General features: G+C 47.1%; 1 protein-coding gene across 4 annotated transcripts; it reads right to left on the reverse strand.

Annotated features, from left to right (window-relative positions):
- Positions 1 to 765: 765 nt before the first annotated feature.
- LOC132517607 (dehydrogenase/reductase SDR family member 4-like) lies at positions 766 to 12,341 on the reverse strand. 4 transcript variants are annotated; one of them, XM_060145097.1, is made up of 8 exons: positions 12,181 to 12,341; positions 10,933 to 11,110; positions 6,569 to 6,670; positions 4,235 to 4,305; positions 4,088 to 4,139; positions 3,650 to 3,784; positions 3,149 to 3,204; positions 766 to 1,291 (listed from the first exon to the last, which is right to left on the reverse strand). In XM_060145097.1, exons 1-8 carry the CDS (start codon positions 12,309 to 12,311, stop codon positions 1,177 to 1,179), a joined length of 840 nt encoding a protein of 279 aa, XP_060001080.1. In that variant the 5' UTR covers positions 12,312 to 12,341; the 3' UTR covers positions 766 to 1,176. The 4 variants fall into 4 exon arrangements, with proteins under 4 accessions (XP_060001080.1, XP_060001090.1, XP_060001108.1 ...); XM_060145107.1 differs by having other exon boundaries at positions 3,597 to 3,784; XM_060145125.1 differs by having other exon boundaries at positions 12,133 to 12,270.
- Between the last annotated feature and the right edge of the window lie 11,149 nt (positions 12,342 to 23,490).

The raw sequence follows: 23,490 nt of genomic DNA on the forward strand, positions 1-23,490 counted from the left end.
CAGCAGCCGCTGAGCCCGCTCCTGTGAGGGGCGGCTGCGCGAGCGCTACTCCCCCCGCCTCGGAGCGCTGGGTCTCCCGCCCCGCCCGGAGAGGTGCCAGACTGAGCATGCGCGCCGCGCCTCCGAGCCGCGTGAGACCCTGAGAGCGCTCGCGCCCACCCCTCCCGCCGGCTCTAGCGTGCTACGCCCTGTGCGTGTCGCCTGCAGCCCGGGCCATCTCCCGGAAGGGGGGCAGCGTCCCCAATTTCCGTGTCACTCACTCCTCGGGCACCGTGAGCAGACCCCACTTCTTTTGTTCGTAGGCCTGGGTACCCCTCGCCGGGTCATCTTTGCAAGGCTCCTCCCTTTTCACTGCTTGCTCGGGACCCGTCCAGCGCGTCCTCGCTGACCCTCGAAGGAAGAAACTCTAGGCCGAGGGCGATGCCGGCAGAGGACATGGTTGAATGTGGGGGACTTGGTCCTTCGTTTTCCGCTTGCCCAGCCTCGGGGATCCCTGCGGTGTTCTTGGCACCATCCCCGCGGGTGTGAGGCTGAGAGCAGCACCTGGGAATTCCCGTGCCACTTCCTCCCAGCTGGCAGCTCTGCAAACACCTCCACACCCAGCATTACGCTCAGGTCCTGGAGGCAGGGAGGAGGGTTAGGAGGATCCAGACTTAGTATCTGGGGGGATCTTAGGGGAATCCAGTCCACTCACATTTATGCTCTCTGCTCGGCTACCACACCTATGCACCCTACGCTGAAAAACGAACACACTGATTCAAAGCATCATGATGATCTCTATTTTATTTGGACCTCATTTGCGAGTTAATTTCCAACCCTCTTCCTTCCACTCCAGGTTCCTTCTCTCCCATCTCCCTCAAATTCCTCTGATGCCCAGAAAAAAAATATTAGTTAGTCTTTGCCGCCGTAGACTAAGCCCTCTCAGCAGGCCTGCCCTGTGCTCTCAAGGGAAGTCTTTATCCAAGGCCACAGCAACAGTGAGAATCCTCATAACCACACCTTGACCCCAGAGAATGCTGGAGCTTTTCACAGGGCAGAATTGATATGGGGGGGGGTGGTTAGGGTGTAAGGTGAGCAGTACGCTAGGCAGAGGTGGGAAAGGCCAGTAGATGGATGCTGGAACAGGACCCAGGAGATGGAGCCCAATCTCTGTGCTGGTGGATGTTCTCCAGGTCCTCAGAGGCGGGATGGCATCCCTCCAGCCACCACCACTGTCTCCCCAGTGATATAGCTGGCGTCTTCGGAGCAAAGGAAAGATACGATGCCCGCACAGTCCTCTGGCTTGCCTATCCTGGGGAGGAAGGGAAAAAAGGAAGGGAGTAAAAATCAACCTGGGAATGAAATTTGCTTAATCAAGAAGTATCAGGTGATTTTTCAGGACCAGTGTACTGCCCATAGGGTAGGGGCAGTAATAGGGTTACCATGAATATAAGCTGTTATAGTTCAGTATAAGCATTAATACTGTACTCTGCAAAAACCACTGCACATTATATTCATATAATATAGAGATACTTTGTTTTTTAGAGAACTCAGGACACCAAAATCCAAAGCTATATAGATAACCTGGTGAGCAGCTATTTCACTCTTCAGAGAATTTGTTTCACATGTGTGCATACTATTCGAATGTCAGGGAGTCTGTGAGACGGTAAATGATGTGTTTAAAATGATTCCATTTGTACAGCTTCAATTCACAGACACCTTTTTTCAGGAATCTATTTTTGTCCCTTAAAGTCATTTTGTGAGACTGTGCTAATTCTCAGTGTTTGTATCAGTGATCGCATTGTTAGGGAACACTTCAACCTAACTGCTATAGAATGCTCTAGAGGTGGGTAGAGTGGGTACCTCAAACCTAGAAGGCCTGGATTAGTGGTTCTCCATCCTAGCTGCACACTGTAGTCGTCCGAGAGGCTTAACTCTCCCCACCCCCACCCCCGCCAAAGATGCCTAGGTTCTACCTTGGACCAATTAAAAAAGAATCTCTGGGAGTGGGGTCTGAGCATCTGTGGTTTCACAAGCACCCCAGCTAACGTGCATCCAACACTGAGAAGCATGGGGCCGGATCATTCACTGCGGCTCAAGGGTGACTTATTAATGAGTTGTGAACTAGGCCAGCAGCTCATGCCTGACCTCAGAATGGCTTTGGGAACACTTGAGGGTGTCTCCCCCCTCAAGCAGGCATTGCTGATGTGTGTCCTTGAGGAGACAAGGCGGAGGAGCTAAAGACAAGAGAGTTCCCAGAAGCCAGAAGCTGGAGAGAGGCAGGGAACTTAGAGGAAAGAGAGCCAGATGAAGGTACCTGAACAGTTCGGCCAACCCTTTGGGGAAGAGGCTAGCTTTCTTAGGCAAGGGGAGTTTGGGGACTTGGTAAAGCTCTTCATTCCTTTTATTTGGATTGTAGGACCGCTAACCTGAGCTTTGGACACATGACTTTTTATTCAAGGGGAACTAATAAAAGCATGTTTTGGTTTTGGTTTTGGTCCCTCATCCTTAGGGATGCCCAGAGGTGGAGGCAAACACCCAGGTGGAGAGAGGGGTCAGGGCCTCCCCCAGGGCTCTGCTCTGCTAAACCTGGATGCCTCTGTGTTTCGTTTTTGCAGTGGAAGCAGACTCCTTGCACACGCCACTGTAGTAATGCTGTGTTCAAGAACTTGTGAAATCTGTGTGTTTGAAGCAGAGGAAAGCATGCCTGTGTTGTCTGCAGGACCGAGAGTCGGCAAGCCGCGGGCTGTGAGGGACCATCTTTATCCCTTCTTGCCCTCCCCTGTGACAGCCTTACCTTTTTTTTTTTTAATTAATTTATTTAATTTATTTATTTTTGGCTGTGTTGGGTCTTTGTTGCTGTGCACGGGCTTTCTCTCCTTGCAGCGAGTGGGGGCTACTCTTTGTTGCAGTGCGCAGGCTTCTCATTGCAGTGGCTTCTCTTGTTGTGGAGCACAGGCTCTAGGCGCGTGGGTTTCAGTAGTTGTGGCATGCAGGCTCAGTAGTTGTGGCTTGCGGGCTCTAGAGTGCAGGCTCAGTAGTCGTGGCGCACTGGCTTAGTTGCTCCGCAGCATGTGGGATCTTCCTGGACCAGGGCTCGAACCCGAGTCCCCTGCATTGGCAGGCGGATTCTCAACCACTGTGCCACCAGGGAAGCCCCCAGCCTTACCTTTTGATCTGCATGGTTGCTTTTAGGCTCTCCAGTGTTTCCTGGTCATCCCACAACTGCAGGAAAAAGGGAAATCTCTTCCTGTGAGGGACGGCGAGGGGAGAAACTGCCTGCCGTCACATCAATTGAAAGGGCGATGGAGAGGCACCCCCTGCACTTCCTAAACCTTCCCAGCTCCCAGTCTCTACCCTCTTCCCTCTTCTGCTCCATTCTCTTCAAGTTCTAGTGAGGCATTTTCCTGGGTCGCCCCAGGTCTCACCTACTTAAGGAGATATGAAATGGCCTGAGTGGTATCTGAATTCCTCAGTCTCACTGTGCACCTCAGGAAAGGATCATGTGGGGGTCTGGTCTGGACACATGGCTGGTATGGAGTGGGGATATGGAAAAGTGCAGAGATGGGGGGTAGAAGTGGTTGGGAGCTCAGGACCAAGGAGCTGGGCTTTTCTACCTGAGAAGATGCCTTTTAGGGTCCCAGTGGGATGCAGGACTCCCCTTCCTCACCATACGGCTGAAGCTAGTCTTGATGAGTCCAGGTGCCAGGCAGTTCACCCTAATGTTGCTTTGGGCCAGCTCTACGGCCAGGTTCTTGGTGAGGCCCAGCAAGGCTGTTTTACTAACATTGTAAGGGCCCAGGCCCTGGGGAAAGGAGAGAATGGGTTATTCTCTTCAATTCCAGTTCATTCTTGGTTCTTAACATAAGATATAAAGGGTTATAAACAGATAATAGGGTATCTCTTGTAACGGAGGGTCCCAGTTAGAAAACTGTCTTGTGATTAAACCTCCCCTTGGTTAGTGTTTGTGGAGGCAAGGCCTCTATTTTGTTGGAAGGTACTTGGTGATGTGATTCCAAAAGGGGAGACAAATGTCTTAGGGTGACTGGAAGGGTAGAAGGTACAAGATGGAGGAAGGGATAAAAGTAGCAGAAAAGGAGGTGCTTACAGGAAATGGTCTGTAGGCTCCTACGGAGGCCACAATCACCACTGAGCCGCCTCTGGAAAAAGAACAGAATGACCCTCTTCCCATGGACACCCTCCCCTCAGCCTTCATGGGGCCCATCGAACACAGGCTCCCTCTTGCTCTCTGTACCCTCGTTTCTCCATCTCTGGCACCACTGCCTTTGTGATCAGGGCTGTGGCCTTCACATTAATGTCCAGAATCTGCAATAGAGAGAAGAGGGGGAGCGGCATGAGGGAAGAGGGCGGCACAAGGCAGGGCAATGGGGAGTGAGAGTGCGGTTCCCAGGATCTGTTTGTTAGGGCTGGCAGAGACCCTAAGGGTGATCTACTTGGCCTTACAAGTGAAGAAACCGAGGCCCAGGGAGAGGTGGCTTTCCCCGGTTTATTCAGTTAGAGGATGACACATTAGGTTCGGGTGTGGAAGAATGGAGCCCGGTTCAGCTTGTTTCCTAAGTATGGTTTGACCCAGAATGGGGCTGAACTCTCAGGGCTGCCTTGGACTTGAGCTGGATTTTCGGTGTGTCTTCCAACTAGGGAGAGCCTGGAATTGGACGGCTTCCTGGACCTGCCCCGGAGTGCGCCGTGTTTCTCAGGGGAAATGTGGCCGGACCTCAGGCACTTGGGGCCGTTCCAGCACTTTTCTGGCTTCTGAGCTTAGGGAGTGAGATGCTCTTGGCCCTCCAGGATGGATTGTCTGGCTGGACATGTATTGGCAAGTGGGATCGTGAGGAGGCACTTCTGGGGGAGCTGGAACATAGTCTACAATCAAAACCCCACATGTGTAATTGAAAACAAATGCATGACCCTTGTTTACATTGTTCCAGGCACTGCTGGGATAGTCCCCTCCCATACCCCCCATGCAACTTCTTATTTAGAAAATGTTCACTCTTACAGAAAAGTTGAAATAGAAGGACAATGAATATCCAGATATCCTTTACCTACGTTTACCAACGGTTCACATTTTGTACCATTTGCCCTAGCTATGTACCTATGCAGTTTTTTCCTTACCCTTGGAAGGTAAGTTGCAGACATGCTAATGCTCTAGCCCTAAAGACTTTAGCATTATTTCCAAAGACTAAGGATGTTCTTCCACACCACCATCCATTATCACACCCTAGAAATTTAACATTGATAATCATGATTTTACCTAATATACTGTCTATAATAAAACTTCCCCAATTGTCCCCCAAATGTCCTTATTTTTTTTAAAGTCCAGGGTTCAATCAAGGATCAACCATTGCATTTAGATTTGATATACTGTGATATTAAAAAAAAAGCCAACTAAACCGGTTTGCAGGGCAGAAATAGAGACACAGATGTAGAGAACAAACGTATGGACATCAAGGGGGGAAAGTGGCGGGGGGTGGTGGTGGTGGTGTGATGAATTGGGAGATTGGGATTGACATGTATACACTGATGTGTATAAAATGGATGACTAATAAGAACCTGCTGTATAAAAAAATAAAATTAAATTAAAAAAAAAGCCAACTAAAAAGAAAAATTACTAGTTTTATAACTGATTTTCATGTGGTCTCTGTTCAGACTGCTCATGAAAGATGTTTCTCTACTTTGAAGAATATCAATCAGGAACTGATTCACTGAAGAGCATTTTGGCACTTTGGTCTCTATGCCTGTGAAACACTGATAAACGAGAATAGTTTAGTATCCTTAAACTTCAGTGTTGAGAAATTATGGATGACGTCAGGGTAAAAAGCAAAACCATGGGAGATCATGAAAAATTTAGCATTTTCAAATCAGGTGGGAATATTAACTTCAGTAAAGAAAGACAAATATTTTAATTAAGGCTTTATAATTAAAGAATGTAGGTGTGTGAAATATATTATAAATATAATGTAATTGTACACATTCACATGAAAACTAATATTCTCGTTCTTGAATTTAGACATCTGGATCTCAGATGTTCTAGACATTGGAGTTAAAAAGGAAAAAGCGCAGGTCTTTTTAAAAGGCTGTATGTTATAAAGCAGCAACTTAGTTAATTTCACGAGAATTGATATTTCACTTAACTAGCAGCTATTAAAGTTTTCCAACTAATGAAAAATCATTCTTTTTTGGCAGCTGAAAAGGGGAGGGGTGGCGGGTAAGTCTGAGCGTACTAGTTATTGGCATATTAGCTGCCCTGTCTGCTGGAAATAAACCAGGAAGAAGAGCCTGGATAAGCCCACGGGGTCGGGGGTGGGGGAGATGGGGGAGGGAGGCAGAAGACGGGTTGTTAGCAAGGAGCAAATGAAGACAAAACTGGGGAGAAGCAGAAATGAAAGAGAAGGGCAGGGACAGAGGAAGCCCCCCACCCCGCCATTCGCCCTTTACCAGGTGCACTGCAGGCATGTGGCAAATTGCAAGGATCCCTCACATTTACACTGCACTTGACAAATACATTCTAAAAGCAGACTGAGTGTGTGTCTTCTGAGGCCCACCCCCTGCTGCTCTCATCCCGTCTTACCTTGTCCCATACCTCCTCGGTGACATCCATTAAGTTTCCAAAGAAAGGCATGACGGCAGCATTGGAGACCAGGATGTCTACGCCCCCGTGAAGGTTCACAGCCTAGAGAGGAGTAAGGTCTGAGTTAGGGCTGCAGGACAGTAAGGGAAGTGCATTTATCAGTGTCGATAAAGAATTCCTTCTTAGGAACCGTTGTCAAAATGACCTCTTTTCCTTAAAACATTTTCTCTCCAAAACACCCCAAGGTCTGCTGCTAAAACATTTAAGGTCGTCTCATTTCTTTGGCAGTCTTTTCTTCCTGCCCCCACTTCTGAGGCTGTCACTGACCCTTTTTTCTTTAGACTTTCCCTTTGGGAGCTCCTTTATTCTCATGGCCTCAGCTCTCACCTCAAAGTCCATTTCTAGACCCTTCCTCTTTTTTCCCAGCCCCATTTTTCCCAGTGCTTACCGTCCAGTTCTCCTTGAATGAGTTACCATTATCTCAAACTCAGCCTGTCTACACGTACCTGAACGGAGAAACAAGTTTAAATAGACCTATAGGGACTTCCCTGGTGGCGCAGTAGTTAAGAATCCGCCTGCCAATGCAGGGAACATGGGTTTGAGCCCTGGTCTGGGAGGATCCCACATGCCGCGGAGCAACTAAGCCCGTGCGCCACAACTACTGAGCCTGCGCTCTATAGTCCGTGAGCCACAACTACTGAGCCCGTGTGCCACAACTACTGAAGCCCACGTGCCTAGAGCCCGTGCTCTGCAACAGGAGAAGCCCATGCACCACAACGAAGAGTAGCCCCCGCTCGCCACAACTAGAGAAAGCCCGTGCAGTCACGAAGAATGAACGCAGCCAAAAAAAAAAAAAAAATTAGACCTATAGAAAGTTGCCACTCGGGCCTTTGAGATCACCTAGCCCAATGCCCTCATGGTGAAGGTGATGAAACTGAGGTCCAGGGAAGTTAATTTCTCAAGGTCATATAGCTCAGTAATGACATATCAGGGCCAGCTAAGAAGAGGAGGCCTGCTCATTCAGTCTCTGGGAAAGGTGAAGTGATTTGCTCAGGGCACAAGGCTAGTTAGTGGTGGCAGAACTTACACTCTAACCCAGAGCTAATTCATAAGAGTCCTTCAAAAGTGCGTCGGGGTCACTATGAAACTGGCTACCCAGGAGAGCCAGGATGGAGAGGATGCCGGCCTGGGCTTAAGGCAGTTCCACACTCGGTTATGAAGCCATTCCTCCCTTCCCCCCACCCCTTGCTTTTATTTTTTTGGCCTGGAGGCATGGAAGATTCAAGGCAGAAACTGAGATTTAAACTGGGAAAACTAAGAGAGGCAACATCTCACCTCCTTAATAAATTGTAAGTATGTGGTGAAGACACATGCTGGAGTAACGAGTAGCCAAACAATCTGCCAACATGATGCCACGCTGCAACCAGACTTCGCATTGGCCCAAAATTGGGAATTTTGATGCCTTGGGCAAGCGGCACTAAATGGGCCCTCCACCAACTTTGTGCTTCCGGATTTGGCACACAGAGGTGTGTTATTAACAATCTGCTAGCTCCTGTTTTAACTAATTATTCTTGCTAACTAGGTGCGAAGCTCAGTTGCTTCCACACTGCTGAGGGGATGCCTGGGCTGTCAACATGTAAATTGAACAAATTTTAAAATCACATAATCTTTGCAAACCTGTATCAATAGTCTCTTGGCACTCTCTAAATTTTGATGTCCCAGCACAAAATCCCAGTCACCTGCCTTGGCTCTGTGTAAGTTTCATGATGAGGAAAACACGGTATGCATTAGAAAGTGATGTGTGCTGGGCCGTGTGCGGGTGTGTTTGGGGGTGGGGAGATAGTGGATTGCAGCAGAACCCCCTGGAGCGCTTTCCCACTTCTGCTGTGTATCCTGTCCCCTTCTTTTTCTAGGCCTATCAGCATAGAGAGGAGGGAAGGCTGGCTTTTGCCTGAACAGACAGAGAACACTGGAAAATTAATGGCAGAGCTACTATGACCACCCAGGTGTCTTCTAAGGCTTGCTCTAAATTGTGTGATTGCTGCTCTGTGTTCTGACAGGTCCATTTTTTATTTTTTTAATAAATGTATTTATTTATTTATTTTTGGCTTTGTTGCATCTTCCTTGTGGTGCACGGGCGTCTCATTATGGTGGCTTCTCTTGCTGCAGAGCACAGCCTCTGGGCGTGCGGGCTCAGTAATTGTGGCCTGCGGGCTCAGTAATTGTGGCACGCGGGCTCTAGAGCACAGGCTCAGTAGTTGTGGAGCCCCAGCTTAGTTGCACGCGGCATGTGGGATCTTCCCGGACCAGGGATTGAACCCGTGCCCCCTGCACTGGCAGTTGAATTCCCAACCACTGCCCTACCAGAGAAGCCCAGTTCTATTTTTTTTTAAAAAGTAGAATCAAGTGGAAAAGCAGCTAATCTGGTTTCGGCTCATGACACCTTTGAGAAGCTTTGAGGTGCAGATTAGGAGGCCACTGGGGAGTAACCATCCTCAGGGCAGCAGATTCCCTCATCACAGGTAGTGGCCGGCAATAGGCAGGACGCATCTCAAACTGCTAACAAGTATCCTATCATTCTCCACTCGACACTGGCCATTCAAACTACTTGAGAGTCAATTTTGATTCATCCCTCCTATTTCCTATTTCTTGACACCGGCCAGGAAAAAAAAAAAATCTTGGTTGGTTCCCACTAAACGTCTCTTGGGCGCATCTGTTCTGGTCCTACTGCCACTGCTCTTACCTAAGTGACAGCATCAGCTTCCTCCCTGATGTCCTTGGCTCAGAGTCTTCTTTTCTCCAATATATCCTTCCTCCCAGTGCCAGATTATTGTCCTTTAATAACCATTTTCACCTTGCTCAAAACCTCACATGGCTTCTTATTTCCTCCAAGAATGTCTAAACTCCTTTGGGAGGCCACAGAGGCCCCTGTCCCCCATCCTTCCCACCCGGCCCATTTCCTACCAGCCCTCTCAAGCCTGTGCTCTCTCTCTGCTGTGGGTTCACAATGCTCCCCTCTCCCCTTCCGTCCCTGCTTGGCTGTCTGCTCATTTTGCAGGGTCATCTGGAATCCTGGCCCTATGCCATCTGCCCAGCCCCACGCACTCTTCAAGGTCTAGTTCAAACCCCGCTTCTGGGCCAGAGCTGCAGGATGGGTAAAGTGGACCTGGTGAGGGTCCAGAGGTCATTTTCCCAGCAGGATTTTGACACTAAGTGGCCACATACATTTCATACAGCTAGTCCCTAGTTGGCCCAGGATCCCAGGTGGCTCCCTCACCCTGAGGATCAAGGTCTCAATCTCAGGCTCTGTCCAGCTGCCTATGCCAGGCAAGGTGGCTTTCTTGGACCCCCAGTTGGCTCTCTCCAGTGCACATCTGAGCATTTGCCAAATGACTCCTGACAAATGGAATAACCTTATGCTGTCTACTACACCACCACCTACCATCATTTCATGTCCTCCTTGTCTAAGATTACCCAAATTATTTCACCATCTTTCATTCTGTTAGCACAACATCCTTTGCTTTCCATTCTCGGGCAGATTCTCCCTTTTACTCCAAGAAGTAAAGGGTGTGCCCTGAGCCTAGGGAAGAGCAGCCTCCTTTGCAAAATGTTCATATTTTCTTGCGCAGCTGGAAAACTGGTGCCAAGCACCAGCTGTGACACTGGCTTAGACACTGTCTTTGAGGCTAAAGTCCAAGTGGGCACCTAACGCCTGACCTGATGGGGAAATGCCTGGTAGTCTGTAGGTAGCTTGGCAATTCTGGGTTGGCTCACAGCTCTTCTCTTACTAACTGTGGGACCTTGTGATGTTGATCCAGCTTTCTGAACCAGTCTTTAAACAGGGAGACTAATCCTGGCCTTGCTTGGGTTGTTGTTTGGAGAGAACCTGCAAAAGGCTCAAAACAAAGTGCATGGCACACAGTAGGTGGTTGAAACCTGATGGGCTGCCTCCTGTAGGTTCCCGGAAACTCGACTTTATAAGCTGAAAAACAGGGATTGATTGTTTATTAGCTCAGAGTGGGAATACCTATTTTGCAATTGTATTTACCCTTTTTATCTGCCCAATTAGATTGGAAAGCCAGGACCAGCTGTTTTTTTTTGGGGGGGTGCCCCAAGGCACAATGCAGGGTTGAAACAGTAGCGTGTTTTTTTGATTCTCTGACTGAGATGGGATGATTCTCGGAGGCAGGACAGAAAGGCACAATAAAAATGTGTTGGTGGACTGGAGTGGGTATGCAGATCGCACTGGTGTGTTTTAGTTAACAGTGCTGGCTTGGATTACACCCGTGTTGTCCAGGAAAGCCTGCTCAGGCTGGCTCCCTTCTGCTACCTCCTGGCTCTGCGCCCATATCCTTGCTGCTCACCGTGGCTACCAGCCGCTCTCGGTCTTCGCCCTTCCCCACATGGCACACGGTGCCCGTCACACTCAGCCCCTCCCTGCGCAGCATTGCCACTGCCCGATCCACATTCTGCTGCTTCCGGCTGCTGACCACCACGTGGGCCCCATCCTGGGCCAGACGCCGGGCGATGGCGAAACCGATCCTGTGGGCAGAGAGAGATAAGGACTTTTAAGTTGGTACAGGAAAAGAGCGTGAGAGCGTGGGCTCCTGAATCAGACTGCCTGGGCTTTGAATTCCAGCTTTCTCTCTGTAGGACCCCCATGTGTTACGTAGGGTTAATGACACAGCCATTACCATACAGATGGACATGCTTAGCATATTTTTGGCACTGGTTTACTTATTTTTCTTATGGTTTTGGCCTTCAGTCTAGGTTCCCAGGAAGTGATATCACCTTCCACAGGTGCCACCACAGGTCACAGTCCCCATACCCTGTAGGGACTGAGGAGAGAGAGATGAGCTAGGGGTATAACAAGCAGCAGCTATTTCCGTGACTGGAGGGTCTCAGGTACATGTGAAACTGGGGGTCTCCGGTTACAAACATAAATTTTTTACATACTCCCCTGGGAGAAAGGGTTACACATTTTGCATTTAGCCATTAGCATTTCCCATTCACTTGTATTTTAGATTTGTGAAGAGCTGGCATCTAGCAGGGTTCTGTGGGAGTGAGAAACAGGGTAGACAACAGTGGTTGGTGAGACACGGGCTGGGCAAGAGAGGCCAAAATGTACTGAACTAAACAAGAATGTGGACACAGGGCTTTTGTGTCCCCTCTAGGTCAGGGGCGCAGTTCTATGAGACTAGTGGGGTGCCAAAATGGGGTGCCTGGATCATTTCCACCGTCGGTGCAGGCAGTGGATAGGATTTTTGGAATCTGGACTGTCTTGGATTTCCGGCGTCTGGTCTTCCCAGACTCTAGGTGGGGCTAGTTGACCCGGGCAGCCCAGAACCCTGGGAGGTGGGATTGACGGGGGCGGGCAGCACCCAGGTGGAACAGTCGAGCCAGAGGCAGCAGTGACAAGAGGGCCGGCAATTGCAAGGTTGGGGGGGAGGCGATTCCGAGGGGACTGCAGGCCAACCACGTAGTTTCTTTCTTCCCGGCCCGACTCTGGCCACACGTGACGCCTGAAGATGGGGCACGGGAGGCCAAGGACAAGGGGTTAGTACCTGTTTGCAGACAGCGGGGGCCTCCGAGACTCGGGCTCGGGCACTCACCCGTCAGTGGAGGCCGTTACTAGGGCCACCTTATTCTCAAGCGGGTTCCGGCGCGCCACCGCGGAGCTGGCCATCCGCACGGACTTCCACGTCCGCGCACAGGGACGCAACAGTAGCCCTGCCTTTTGCATGGAGGCGGCCGGTTCAGGGTTCTGCGCCGCCTAGGGGAAGTGACAGGGGGGCGGGGCGAGGGGCGGGGTGAGGGGCAGGGCGAGGGGCGAGCCACCTTCCCGCCCGGCTGCCCGCTCGGAAGCGGGCAGATCCCCTCCCCGCTCCCAGCTCACCACCAGTTCTAGAGCGGGACAGCTCGTCCCGCTTCGCGCGGGCCCTTGGCGCAGGGAGCCGGCTGTGGCCGCGGCGCCCCTCAGTCCCCTGCTCGGCCCGACCGGCCGGTGTGGGACGGTTCCGTCGGTTCCGGTTCCCTGGAGGGCTGCTCCCGCCTCCGGGAGTCCGTTAGACTTCCCTGTCCTCCCGCCCCTCCTTCCACATCTGCTTGCCCACGTCTTTTCTTGGGGGAGAGGGGACTTTGAGTTGGTTGCTTTTCCCTCCCAGAACCTCAAGATCGACTTTGTTTTCCAAGAAAGTCTGGGTCCACATTTGTGACAGCCCACAGGAGGGCAAATATTTTGAGATTGCCCATGGGGGTGAGACCCGTAGCCCCCATGGAGCCCACCACGTGAGGGTCTCAGGTGAGGCTGCAGGAGCCTGGGAGAGACACGAAGAGGGGAGCAGCTGGGTAGGCCTGCCCTGCCCTTCACTCTGGCTCAAGTTCTCCTCCATCCCCACAGGCCTGGAGGGCAGATTCTGATCACCAGTGGTAACCAGTGTGCAGAATTAAAGATCCTGACAGGACAGGATCTCTTATACCCTCCACTGCAAGGGGACTTCTCCATTTTCAGGCCTCAGTGGTAGCAAGGAGGCTAGAGAGTCCCCCAACAAGTGGTGGAAATTCGGAGAACTCAGGAGCGCTCAAGTTCTCCATAATCACTATGTCCCCAGGTCTTAGCCTCCATTCCAGTTCAATAAATATTTGTTGAATGTAAAAGCACTTTATAAACTGTAAACTACTAAACACATAAGTAATTATTGCCACCATAAAATAATTATTATGTCCGCCACAGGCCAGGCTCTTCGTTTGTAAACTGAGGGTGCTGGAGTAGATAATGGATAAGGTCCTCTCCAGCTATAAATTCTGTGTCCGAGACTTCAGTCTCCGCTTCTGCCAAGTGGGCTGGAATGATCTCCCTCCTGGGTTTCTGGGAGAACTAATAAATCTGTATGGCTTACGATACACTGTAGAAAGGCCCCGACAGACCCAGTGTCAGCATCTGAATTGGTTTAACCCAGTGGCCTCCAAATGCCAGCCTGAGAAGTTGTGCAGATCCATGGCAAAGTTTTCACTAGTTCAAGGCAAAAAGAGAAAAGGACAATATAGCGTTTCATAAATCTAAGCTTATTTAACTTAACAGGTAGTCCTTTATTTTGGGATATGCTTTTGCGCCTTTTTAATTTTTTTGGTGTTAGTCTTTTTGTTAAGAGAAGATGATGAAAGCAGATGGGTAGGTTGAGAAAAGTGTTGTTAGTTGGTGAAATCACCAGTCTCACAACCCGATGTCAGTCCCTACAATTAGAGGAGAGAGAATCCTGGTTTGTGAAATTCAGTTCTGGGGATCGCTACTTAATAAAATTCATACTTGCTAAAGATTTTTTAGTATACGTGTAAGTCAACTGAGCAGCCGAAAAGGATTTCAGCATTCAAAAGGGGGTGTATGAGCAGCGAATGATATAACAAGCATGCACTGGATCTATAGTTTATTCCTCAAACTAGATGTTACAGCTGTGGTACTCAGCTCATCCTGATGAGATAAGAGAGCTTGAGTCTAATTTTCCCCATGTCTGGGGAAAACTGACTCTCTGACTGGTGCCCCTCAGTCTGAACCTCATGAATTATTGACAACAGAGGCTGGATAGCATGACACTCCTCTTCTTCCTGACCTGTTCAGAGCTAATGCACTGTGGGAACCCTTCCCAGTGCTCTGCACCTGCCTGTGGGGCTGGGGGAGGGGATGTAGGCGGCCTGGAGCAGAGCCTCTCAGGGTTTTAGTTCAAAGGGACAGGCCTGCAGGACGTATTTGATCTCTCTTCACCTCCTGTCCAGAGGTGGGCAGCCAGATCCAGGGTTTGAGGTTGGCAGTGGGAGGCTGAGGGAGACCACACCCCAAAGAGCAAAGGGTTTGGGGAAAATAGAATTCTGGCCTGTGAGCTCGTGAACATCACATGGCCCCTCCCTGTCTGGGCGGGGTTGATATTTGGCCTCCAGCACCATTTCTTTTGGGAGAACACAGGGGACATGAGGGAGGGGATCTGTGAACAGAAAAGGGTAGAGGGAAGGCAAGAAGAGTGGGAGTCTCCAGCTCCGACTACACATCAAGCTGGTTTGTTGGAGATGAGGGTAGGAAATCTTTGGGGGAAATACATATGTGTGTAGGAGTCTCTTTGAAATGGGGATTTTAATAGGTAATGGGATTGTTCTTGTATGGAGGTGGTACCATCTGCAGATCTTGAGGAAATGCCTCCATGATTGAGGACTACACTCCCATCTTCTGCAAGGGCTGTGTTGACTTAAAAAAAAATGCACAACATGAGAGTTGCGAGTTAAGTTTTATTTGGGGCAAAATGAGGACTGCAGCCCAGGAGACAGAGTTTCAGATAGCTCTGAGAAACTACTCCAAGGAGGCGAGTGGAGGAGCCAGGATATATAGGAGTTCTGCAACAAAAGGCAGGTAGTTGGGAATGTCAAAGGATTATTGTTAATTAAAGAAAACCAGATATCTCAAGTTAAGTAATTTAGCGCTTTTCTATGTATGGGAAGATGCAAGAGTCTGGGCTCACTGAAATCATTCCTTTGATATGCACCTCAGCTATCTGGGGCCAGTATCCTGTGTTTTCATATCTTGAGTTTCCTCAGGTCTCAGCATAGGGAGTGGCTGCGGTCTGTTGGCTGCTAGATGGTATTCTTTTCAGCCCTGAGTTTCCTCAGGGCTCACCGGCTCCTGTTGGAGGGTTACAATCGTTGATGACTGTGACATCCTCTGTTTACTGATATGGCAGGAAATATTCCATATATAAATATTCCATTCCATTTATAAATATTCCATTTATCAGCTGACTGCAGTCTGGAAGGAAATTCACCTGGGTTGGAATTTAAGTCTTGCATCTTGCAACAGCCATTCCACATTAGTCATTGACTCATGCAATATTGACACAAGTCAGTCTTGGGTGGTGTAGGAGGGCTGTGTGATAACAACGACTTTTATTGAATACTTACTAAGTGCCGACAACTGTTGGGTGATTTTTATAAATTTTATTGAATGTGTCTAATCCAGTGAGGTAGGCAGTTTTATTTCTATATATGAAATCAAAGTGAGTTATGACAGCCTGACCTGCTGTCAATGTTGAATAGCTACTTTTAATTTTTCTGACGTTGTTAGAGAATGACAGTTTTCTTGGAAATTAATTTTCTCTTAATTGGAATTTTACTTTCTGCCTCAATTCATTTTTGTTTTAATCATTTTTTAAATTACAAAAATAACACATGTTCACAATTTTTAAAAGAGACACAAGGTTATAGAGTGAAAAGTAAAAAAGTAACTCTTCCCTATGCTTCCTTTGCCTGCTCCCCATATAACTCTTGGTCTTGTGTATCATCCTTCCAGAAGTTTCCTATGCATTTACATACATATTTTCCGTTTAAAATGTTTCCCATGAATGGAATGACACGATACATAATGTCCTTCAAATTGCTTGTTTCTATTCTTTCTTCCTTTTCCCCACTTCTCTCTTTCATTTCTTAAAATACATTCTTGGAGAGTGTTCTGAGTCGTACACAATAGATCACCTTTATTCTCTCTCTCCCTTTTAAAAATAGCCGTACAGTATTCCATTGTGTGGATATTCCATAATTTATTTAGCCAGTCTCCCACCGAAGAACGTTTAAGTAGCTTGCAGTGTTTTGCCATTTCAAACAACGCTACAATGAACAACCTTGGATGTATATATATATATATATATATATATATATATATATATTTTTTTTTTTTTTTTCGGTACGCAGTCCTCTCACTCCTTCTAGAAAGTACTCACTCTGGCTGCTGGGAGTCTGATTAGCTGTCAGCTGCCAGCTGGCAGTTAACTCCTTCCAAGGGTGGCCCCAGCCAGTGACTGAGCAGGATGGTGGTACAAGAACCTCACCACTTCTGCCTAACATGGGGCTCCTCTAAGGGGCCATCTTTGCTTTGGAGCTTCCTATTGGGCTGGCATTGGTCAGATCTTCATCTTAGGGTCTCACGGATCCTCCTTCTCAATCCTGCTTCCTCCCTTTTCCTTTCACAGATGTTACTCCTGAAACCATGCACCTCAGATTGGGACTTGAACCCACGTGGCAGGGACTCAAACCCGGCCAAAACCCACAGTCTTCCAACTGACATCACACACCTGGTTTCAGGACTTAATGAAGCTCAGGTTCTTGATGTCTTGTCGCAGAAAGAATTCAGCGAGAGACAAAGTGATAGGTAAGAAGTGGATTTATTTAGAGAGAAACACACTCCACAGACAGAGTGTGGGCCACCTCAGAAGGTGAGAAAGGCACCAGGTATGGGGTTGTCAGTTTTTATAGGGGTGGGTAATTTCATAGGCTAATGAGTGGGAGGAGTATTCCAGCTCTTTGGGGAAGGGGCGGGGATTTCCAGGAAATGGGCCACCGCCCACTTTTTGATCGTTATGGACAGTCTGGAACTGTCATGGCGCCTGTGGGTGTGTCATTTAGCTTGCTGATGTGTTACAGTGAGCGTATACTGAGGCTCAAGGTCTAGTGGAAGTTGACTTGTCTGCCATCTTGGGCCCACTTGGCTCTAATCAGGTTATGTCATGCCCTTGGGCTATGTCATTCTTTCAAAGGTTGTGTTCTGTCCCCCTCCCTCTTGTTTCACTCCGACTAAACCCTTTGGTCTCCTAATTCCATCTGAAACCGATAGGTGCCGTGCTGGGGGGCCTCCAAGGTGTTCCAGTCCTTTATGTCTCAACGCAGAAAGAAGCCAGAGGGAAAGTGATAGATAAGAAGTGATTTATTAGAATAGACGCTTGTGAGGTTTACAAGTGGGTGGGCAAGAGGTGCTGCCCGAGAACTTAGTGGGGTACAGTTTTATAATCAAAGGAAAAGTGGGGAGGGAGAAAAGACCACCTTCTTCCTCATTCTTTTTTTTAACATCTTTATTGGGGTATAATTGCTTTACAATGGTGTGTTAGTTTCTGCTTTATAACAAAGTGAATCAGTTATACATATACATATGTTCCCATATCTCTTCCCTCTTGCGTCTCCCTCCCCTTCCTCATTCTTAAGTAGACGTCATGCTTCCATCATCAGCTCCTCCTCCAGGTTGGGCAGGGGAGTTTTCTTGTCCCTACATGGTCAGGTTAGGACTATCATGGCACTATGAAAAAATTATTTTAGGTCTCAGTACAATGAGAGACTTTCACTTTGAAATGTCACCTTTCCATAAATTATTGCTTTTTATGTGTACAGAGAATATGTCTTAAGGGTCATTAACTTACTGAGCTCACTGGGCAGGATGTGGGTCTCATGCCACCATTGTTTTATTGTTTTGGGGTATGTCTTGTGCTTCTGTTGCATGGTTTTGTTGTTAAGCAAGCCTGTTTGGCTTTGTGGTTAAGCAAATCTGCTTTCTTGAGTAATCATTAATTTACAGGGGTGTCCCATACTTTTTTCTGCTTACAATCCCCTAGTGAGATTAACTATTTAATCGCCTACTTTGTCCCTTTACTCTATCCCAATCACAACCAGGCATCTGCTTTGCTGGGGACTCACAGTTTCTTTCCTTCAGAATCTTTCCAGTGTACACCCCCACTCTCAACATACAGGGGATGTTCTCCTAGAGGATCTGTCCCTTCCCCCCAAATCAGAGCATCAGTGCGCTCTGAAGCAAGACTCCTCTGTAACTGCAGTTCCTGCCCGTTTAAATTTTTCTGTGGGGGCTTGAGTAAAAAATTGCAGGGTGAGCTTTGGCAGTGTCAGGCCAGCACAATAGTGCAAGGCCAGTCCCGGAGCTCCACATGCTTTCCTTGAGATCTCTCCGCTGGTATGAGATGAAGAAATGTTCTCTGCCCGCCCCCCACCCCTGAAGTATTTCATTTTCCTGTAAATTTCTGGATCAACTGAACACACACATAACACACACACACACACACACACACACACACACACACACACACACACACACACACACACACACACACACACTACCCCTTCCAAGAACCATCAACAATTCCTAGGGACAAGGCAGTCTAAATCCACAAAAGAAAATGAACCATTTCCCTAGAGGTGCCAGCCTGCCCTCTCTGGAGATAACGTTTGCCATTATTATGCAAAGCAGTTTCACTTACCCTGTCCTGCTTTTAGAGCAGCATAAGAGGCCTGTGGTATGAAATGAATAAGGCCTACCGCAAACCTTGCTGAAAGAAAGGACAGAGCAATCTGCTTCTGAGGGCTCTCTCTTTGTTGGGCCAGATCAAATTCTTGAGCAGCATGCATTCTTTTTAATCTCTGCAAAGGAAGTAGGGGTACTTTAAGAATTTCTTCTCCTTCTGTCTCAAGCAAACCCTTAGGAGTGAAGGGAGTGGGTGGGTTTGTCCTTCTAGTTACATATGCTTTTCTCACTCATTTTGAATTTAATGACAAAGGGACTGTTCTTACCTTTTGATATTTTGTAAAAAAACCAAGGAATCACACAATACACACTTTCTGCACCTTTTTTTTTAAACTTTTTATTTCGAAGTAATTATAGTCTCACAGTAATTATAAACTCAAAAGTAATACATAGAGTCCCTATGTACCCTTCCCCCAACTTCCCCCATGGTGACATCTTACAGTGGGAACATCTGTAGTACAATGTCAAGACCAGGACACTGGCATTGGTGCAATGCTGTTAACTAGACTATAGACTTTTATTTGGTGTCCATCATTTTTTATGGGCACTCATTTGTGTGTGTCAGTGCATGAATGTTCCCTAGCTTGTTGGCATGTGTTGGAGATCTTTTTTTTTTTTAATTTTATTATTATTACTTTTAATTTTATTTTTTTTTGCTGTGTTGGATCTTCATTGCTGTGCGCGGGCTTTCTCTAGTTGCGGTGAGCGGGGGCTAATCTTCGTTGTGGTGCACGGGCTTCTCATTGTAGTGGCTTCTCTTTGTTGTGGAGCATGGACTCTAGGCATGTGGGCTTCAGTAGTTGTGGCACGTGGGCTCAGTAGTTGTGGCTCACAGACTCTGTAGTTGTGTTGCACAGGCTTAGTTGCTCCATGGCATGTGGGATCCTCCAGGACCAGGGCTCGAAGCCATGTCCCCTGTGTTGGCAGGGGATTCTTAACCACTGCGCCACCAGGGAAGTCCCTGTGTTGGAGATCTTTGACCAGCAGTCCATACTTCATCATTATTCCTTCTTTCATTATCTGGATAGACAATCATTTATCAGTTACCCATTGAAGCCCACTTCAGTTGTTTATGCCTTTTCTCTGTCGACTTAAGAAATATTGCACAACGTGAGAGCTGCGAGTTGTTGTTGTTTTTTTTTTTGGTACGCGGGCCTCTCACTGTTGTGGCCTGTCCCGCTGCGGAGCACAGGCTCCGGACACGCAGGCTCAGCGGCCATGGCTCACGCGCACAGCCGCTCTGCGGCATGTGGGATCCTCCTGGACCGGGGCACGAACCCGAGTTCCCTGCATCGGCAGGCGGACTCTCAACCACTGCGCCACCAGGGAAGCCCCAAGCACATATTTTTTGTAGAAGTTTTCTGCTAGTCGCGTGAAGGTTACTGCTAGTCATGAGGAGCGGACGTCACCGTGAAGGATTTTAGTGTTTTTCTAGGTATGAGGAGATACAAAAATTAGGCTTATAAAATCAGCTCCTGAAAATATTTAACAATCTGAAGACCTGTTCTGCCAGTTTTTCCCAGAGCACAGAGGGCCTCATCTCTGCTCTCCACCCTCCACACTTTTCAGGGGGTGTTGAAAGTCAGCAGCTGCAGCAGCGCATGATTAATCCTTGTAGAGGTAGATGGCGAGTGCCCATGGTGAGTGGCAATTGTAGTTGACATCGCCCATAAATATGATGTTGCAATAGCATCTTTGTTCACTTAGGTAGGAGAACTTGTCTGTACGGGCCCAAATAAATAGTTGAAGCAATAGGGCAGAGGGTATGTGCCTTTGACATTTTGAGAGAAATTGCCAATTGCCCTCCAGACAAGCTGTGCCCTATTCCAGTCTCAGACACCCTTCCTGAGAAGGCAGTTCTGTGTGATGGTATCTATTTCATCCCACCCTCATAGCACTCAGTTTCACCAAACATTTTAACTTTTGCCAATCTGGGCGAAAAAGCTATTTTTGATTTATATTTCTTTATTAAGATTATTTTTTCATATGTTTACAGGTATTTGTATTTCTTGTTTCGTAAACTACTTGTTCATGTCCTTTGTCCACTTTTATTGTTTTCTTATTTATTCTTATAAACGCTTCATGAAAGGAAATTAACCATGTGACTGTCACGTATGGCAAATATTTTTCCCAGTTTGACTTTGGAGTTTATGTCTTTAATGTCATGTAGATGTTTTAAATCTTTACGGAATCAAACTTATTTGTCTTTTCTCTTATGGCTTCTAAGTTTTATGTCATGCTTAGAAAGGCCTTTCTTACTCCAAAAATATAAAAAATTCACTCATGTTTTCCTATAGTTATTCAATGTGGGTTTTGTGTGTGTGTGTGTGAGTGTGTGTCTGTTAAAATCTTTGGGCCACATCTGATATTTGCTCTTGTATGGGAAGTGAGGTAGAGATCCAGGTTAAATTTTTTTTCCTAAAGGGTTAATCAGTTATCTCAGCACTGTTTGCATTATCCCTCTATGCCTTGATTATTTTTATTATTCCCATATGTATTTAAGCCTATTTCTGGATTCTGTTTCATTCCATTGATTTGTCTATTTGTTCCCATGTCAGGATTTTAATAGCTACTGCAAAGAGGTAAAAGGAAAGTGGAAAAAGTTTTATAAAATAATTTCAAATAGAATAGCATGTCAATTCAGAGGAGGGAGAGAGTGTTTTTAGTTGGGGTGGTCTGGAAAAGCTTCATGAAAGAGGGACATCTAAGACAAAGCTTGGACAGTGAGTGACATTAGTCAAAGGGAATAAAGAGCTGAGGCATGGAGTCAGGAGGTGGTGAATATTTGTGCAGATGCCCGGTGTATCTCTGCAAAGGAGCCCATACTCCACCACTTGTGTTTTTATGCACGTATGTCTTGAATATGTCAAGAACATACAGATATTTTTGTATTACTTTTTCCAGGTATTTTGAAGATATATTTTTTAATCATAATAGCTACAAGTGGAGCACTACTGTTTGCTAGGGATATCTATATCGATTCTGATTTTCATCACAATGAACAAAGTTGATAGTTATTCCCATTTTAGGAATGAGGAAAAACCTCAAACAGGTTAAATAACAGCTCATAAGTGGCTGCACTGATATTCAAATCCATGGCCAACAAGTTAAAGAACAAAACAAAACAAAACCAGAGTAGAAAACATCACAGATTATCACTCATGTTTAGGGTGTTTGGAGCAGGTGCTGTCCCTTCTGCGACCATGTCACCTGGGATTCCTTTACCTTTTCTTTTTTTAAATATTTATTTATTTTCTTTATTTTTTGGCTGTGTCGGTCAACTGCAACTAAGGTTGCAGCACGCGGGATCTTCGTTGAGGCATGTGGGATCTTTCGTTGCTGTGCGTGGTCTCTTCATTGCAGCACTCGGGCTTCTCTCTAGTTGTGGTGTGCGGGCTCCAGAGCGCGTGGGCTCTATAGTTTGTGGCACGCGGGCTCTCTCGTTGAAGCACGCGAGCTCAATAGTTGTGGCGCGGGCTTCGTTGCCCTGCGGCATGTGGGATCTTAGTTCCCTGAACAGGGATCAAACCCACATCCCCTGCATTGGAAGGCAGATTCTTTACTACTGGACCACCAGGGAAGTCCCCCTTTACCTTTTTTAAGAAAAAATTTTTTTAGAGTTTGATCTAGGAGAGAAACCTTTTTTGTCTTTTTTTTTGTCTTCACTGCGTGGCTTGTGGATCTTAGTTCCCCAACTAGGGATCGAACCCATGCCCCTTGCGGTGGAAGCGTGGAGTCCTAACCACTGGAATGCCAGGGAATTCCTGGAAAGAATTATTAAAAAAAAAATTTTATCCAAGTATAGTTGTCTTACAATGTTGTGTTAGCTTCAGTCTCTTTATCCTCTTTGTGCGCATCAGCTGAATTCCAGTGTGCGTGGCCCTTGGCCAATGACTGTTGGAAACGGGGATGTACACACTCCAGCTCTATTGCCCTCTCATTGGGATGATGTTGACTGCAAGTCATTGTGGCCCACAGTGCCCCCCAAGCCCTCTGTGGGAATGAGTCAGAATTATCCTCCGTGTGACTTGGCTTGATATACCACCCTTACTCGGCCCCTTCCTGGTGCAAGTTCCTCATTCCTCTCTTTCCCCTGGAAATATTTCCTAATAAATTATTTTCACATGCATCTTCCTCTAAGGCAGCATTGTTTCAAGAAACTTTTGTTTCAGTTATGTGGAGGGGTGTGTGTGTGTATATGTGTGTGTGTGTGTCTGTCTCTCTGTGTGTCTGTGTATTGGGTTGCCATATAACATGCATTTCTTACTATGAAGCTAAAAAGTTTGAAAGCCACTGTCCTTTACCACATTAAACTGTCTTTCTATTTAAGTATGGTTCATAGAGCTGGAAAGTCTCCTAGACGCCCCAGGATCAGAACTACAGATCAGATTCTAGGTCTTTTTTTTTTTAACATCTTTATTGGGGTATAATTGCTTTACAATGGTGTGTTAGTTTCTGCTTTACAGATTCTAGGTCTTATTGCCTGTTTGAGCACAGCGACTTAAAATATACTGGATAAAAAATATCTTAGTCACGTGTCTAGAGAATGCCATCAACTTTGACACAACTGGCTAAGCTGTTCTTTGAACTTCTTTGGGCAGTCAAGCCTGCCAATTAGCTTTCAAAGTCCAGATTTCCCTTTGCTAAGGGTGATAAATGTGGTATAAAGGTCATGATGGTTGATTATTAATTTTTTGTGGACCAGCAGAAACAGGAAGACCAAGTTTGTTTTGTAGCAGAGTCAGATGGTGTGCCTGACCACGTGGCAGGGTTGCCATCCCAGAACCCTGGCCCTAGGTTTGGCTTA

This window comes from Lagenorhynchus albirostris, chromosome 1 (genome assembly GCF_949774975.1).
Source record: "Lagenorhynchus albirostris chromosome 1, mLagAlb1.1, whole genome shotgun sequence".
NCBI classification, from domain to species: domain Eukaryota; kingdom Metazoa; phylum Chordata; class Mammalia; order Artiodactyla; family Delphinidae; genus Lagenorhynchus; species Lagenorhynchus albirostris.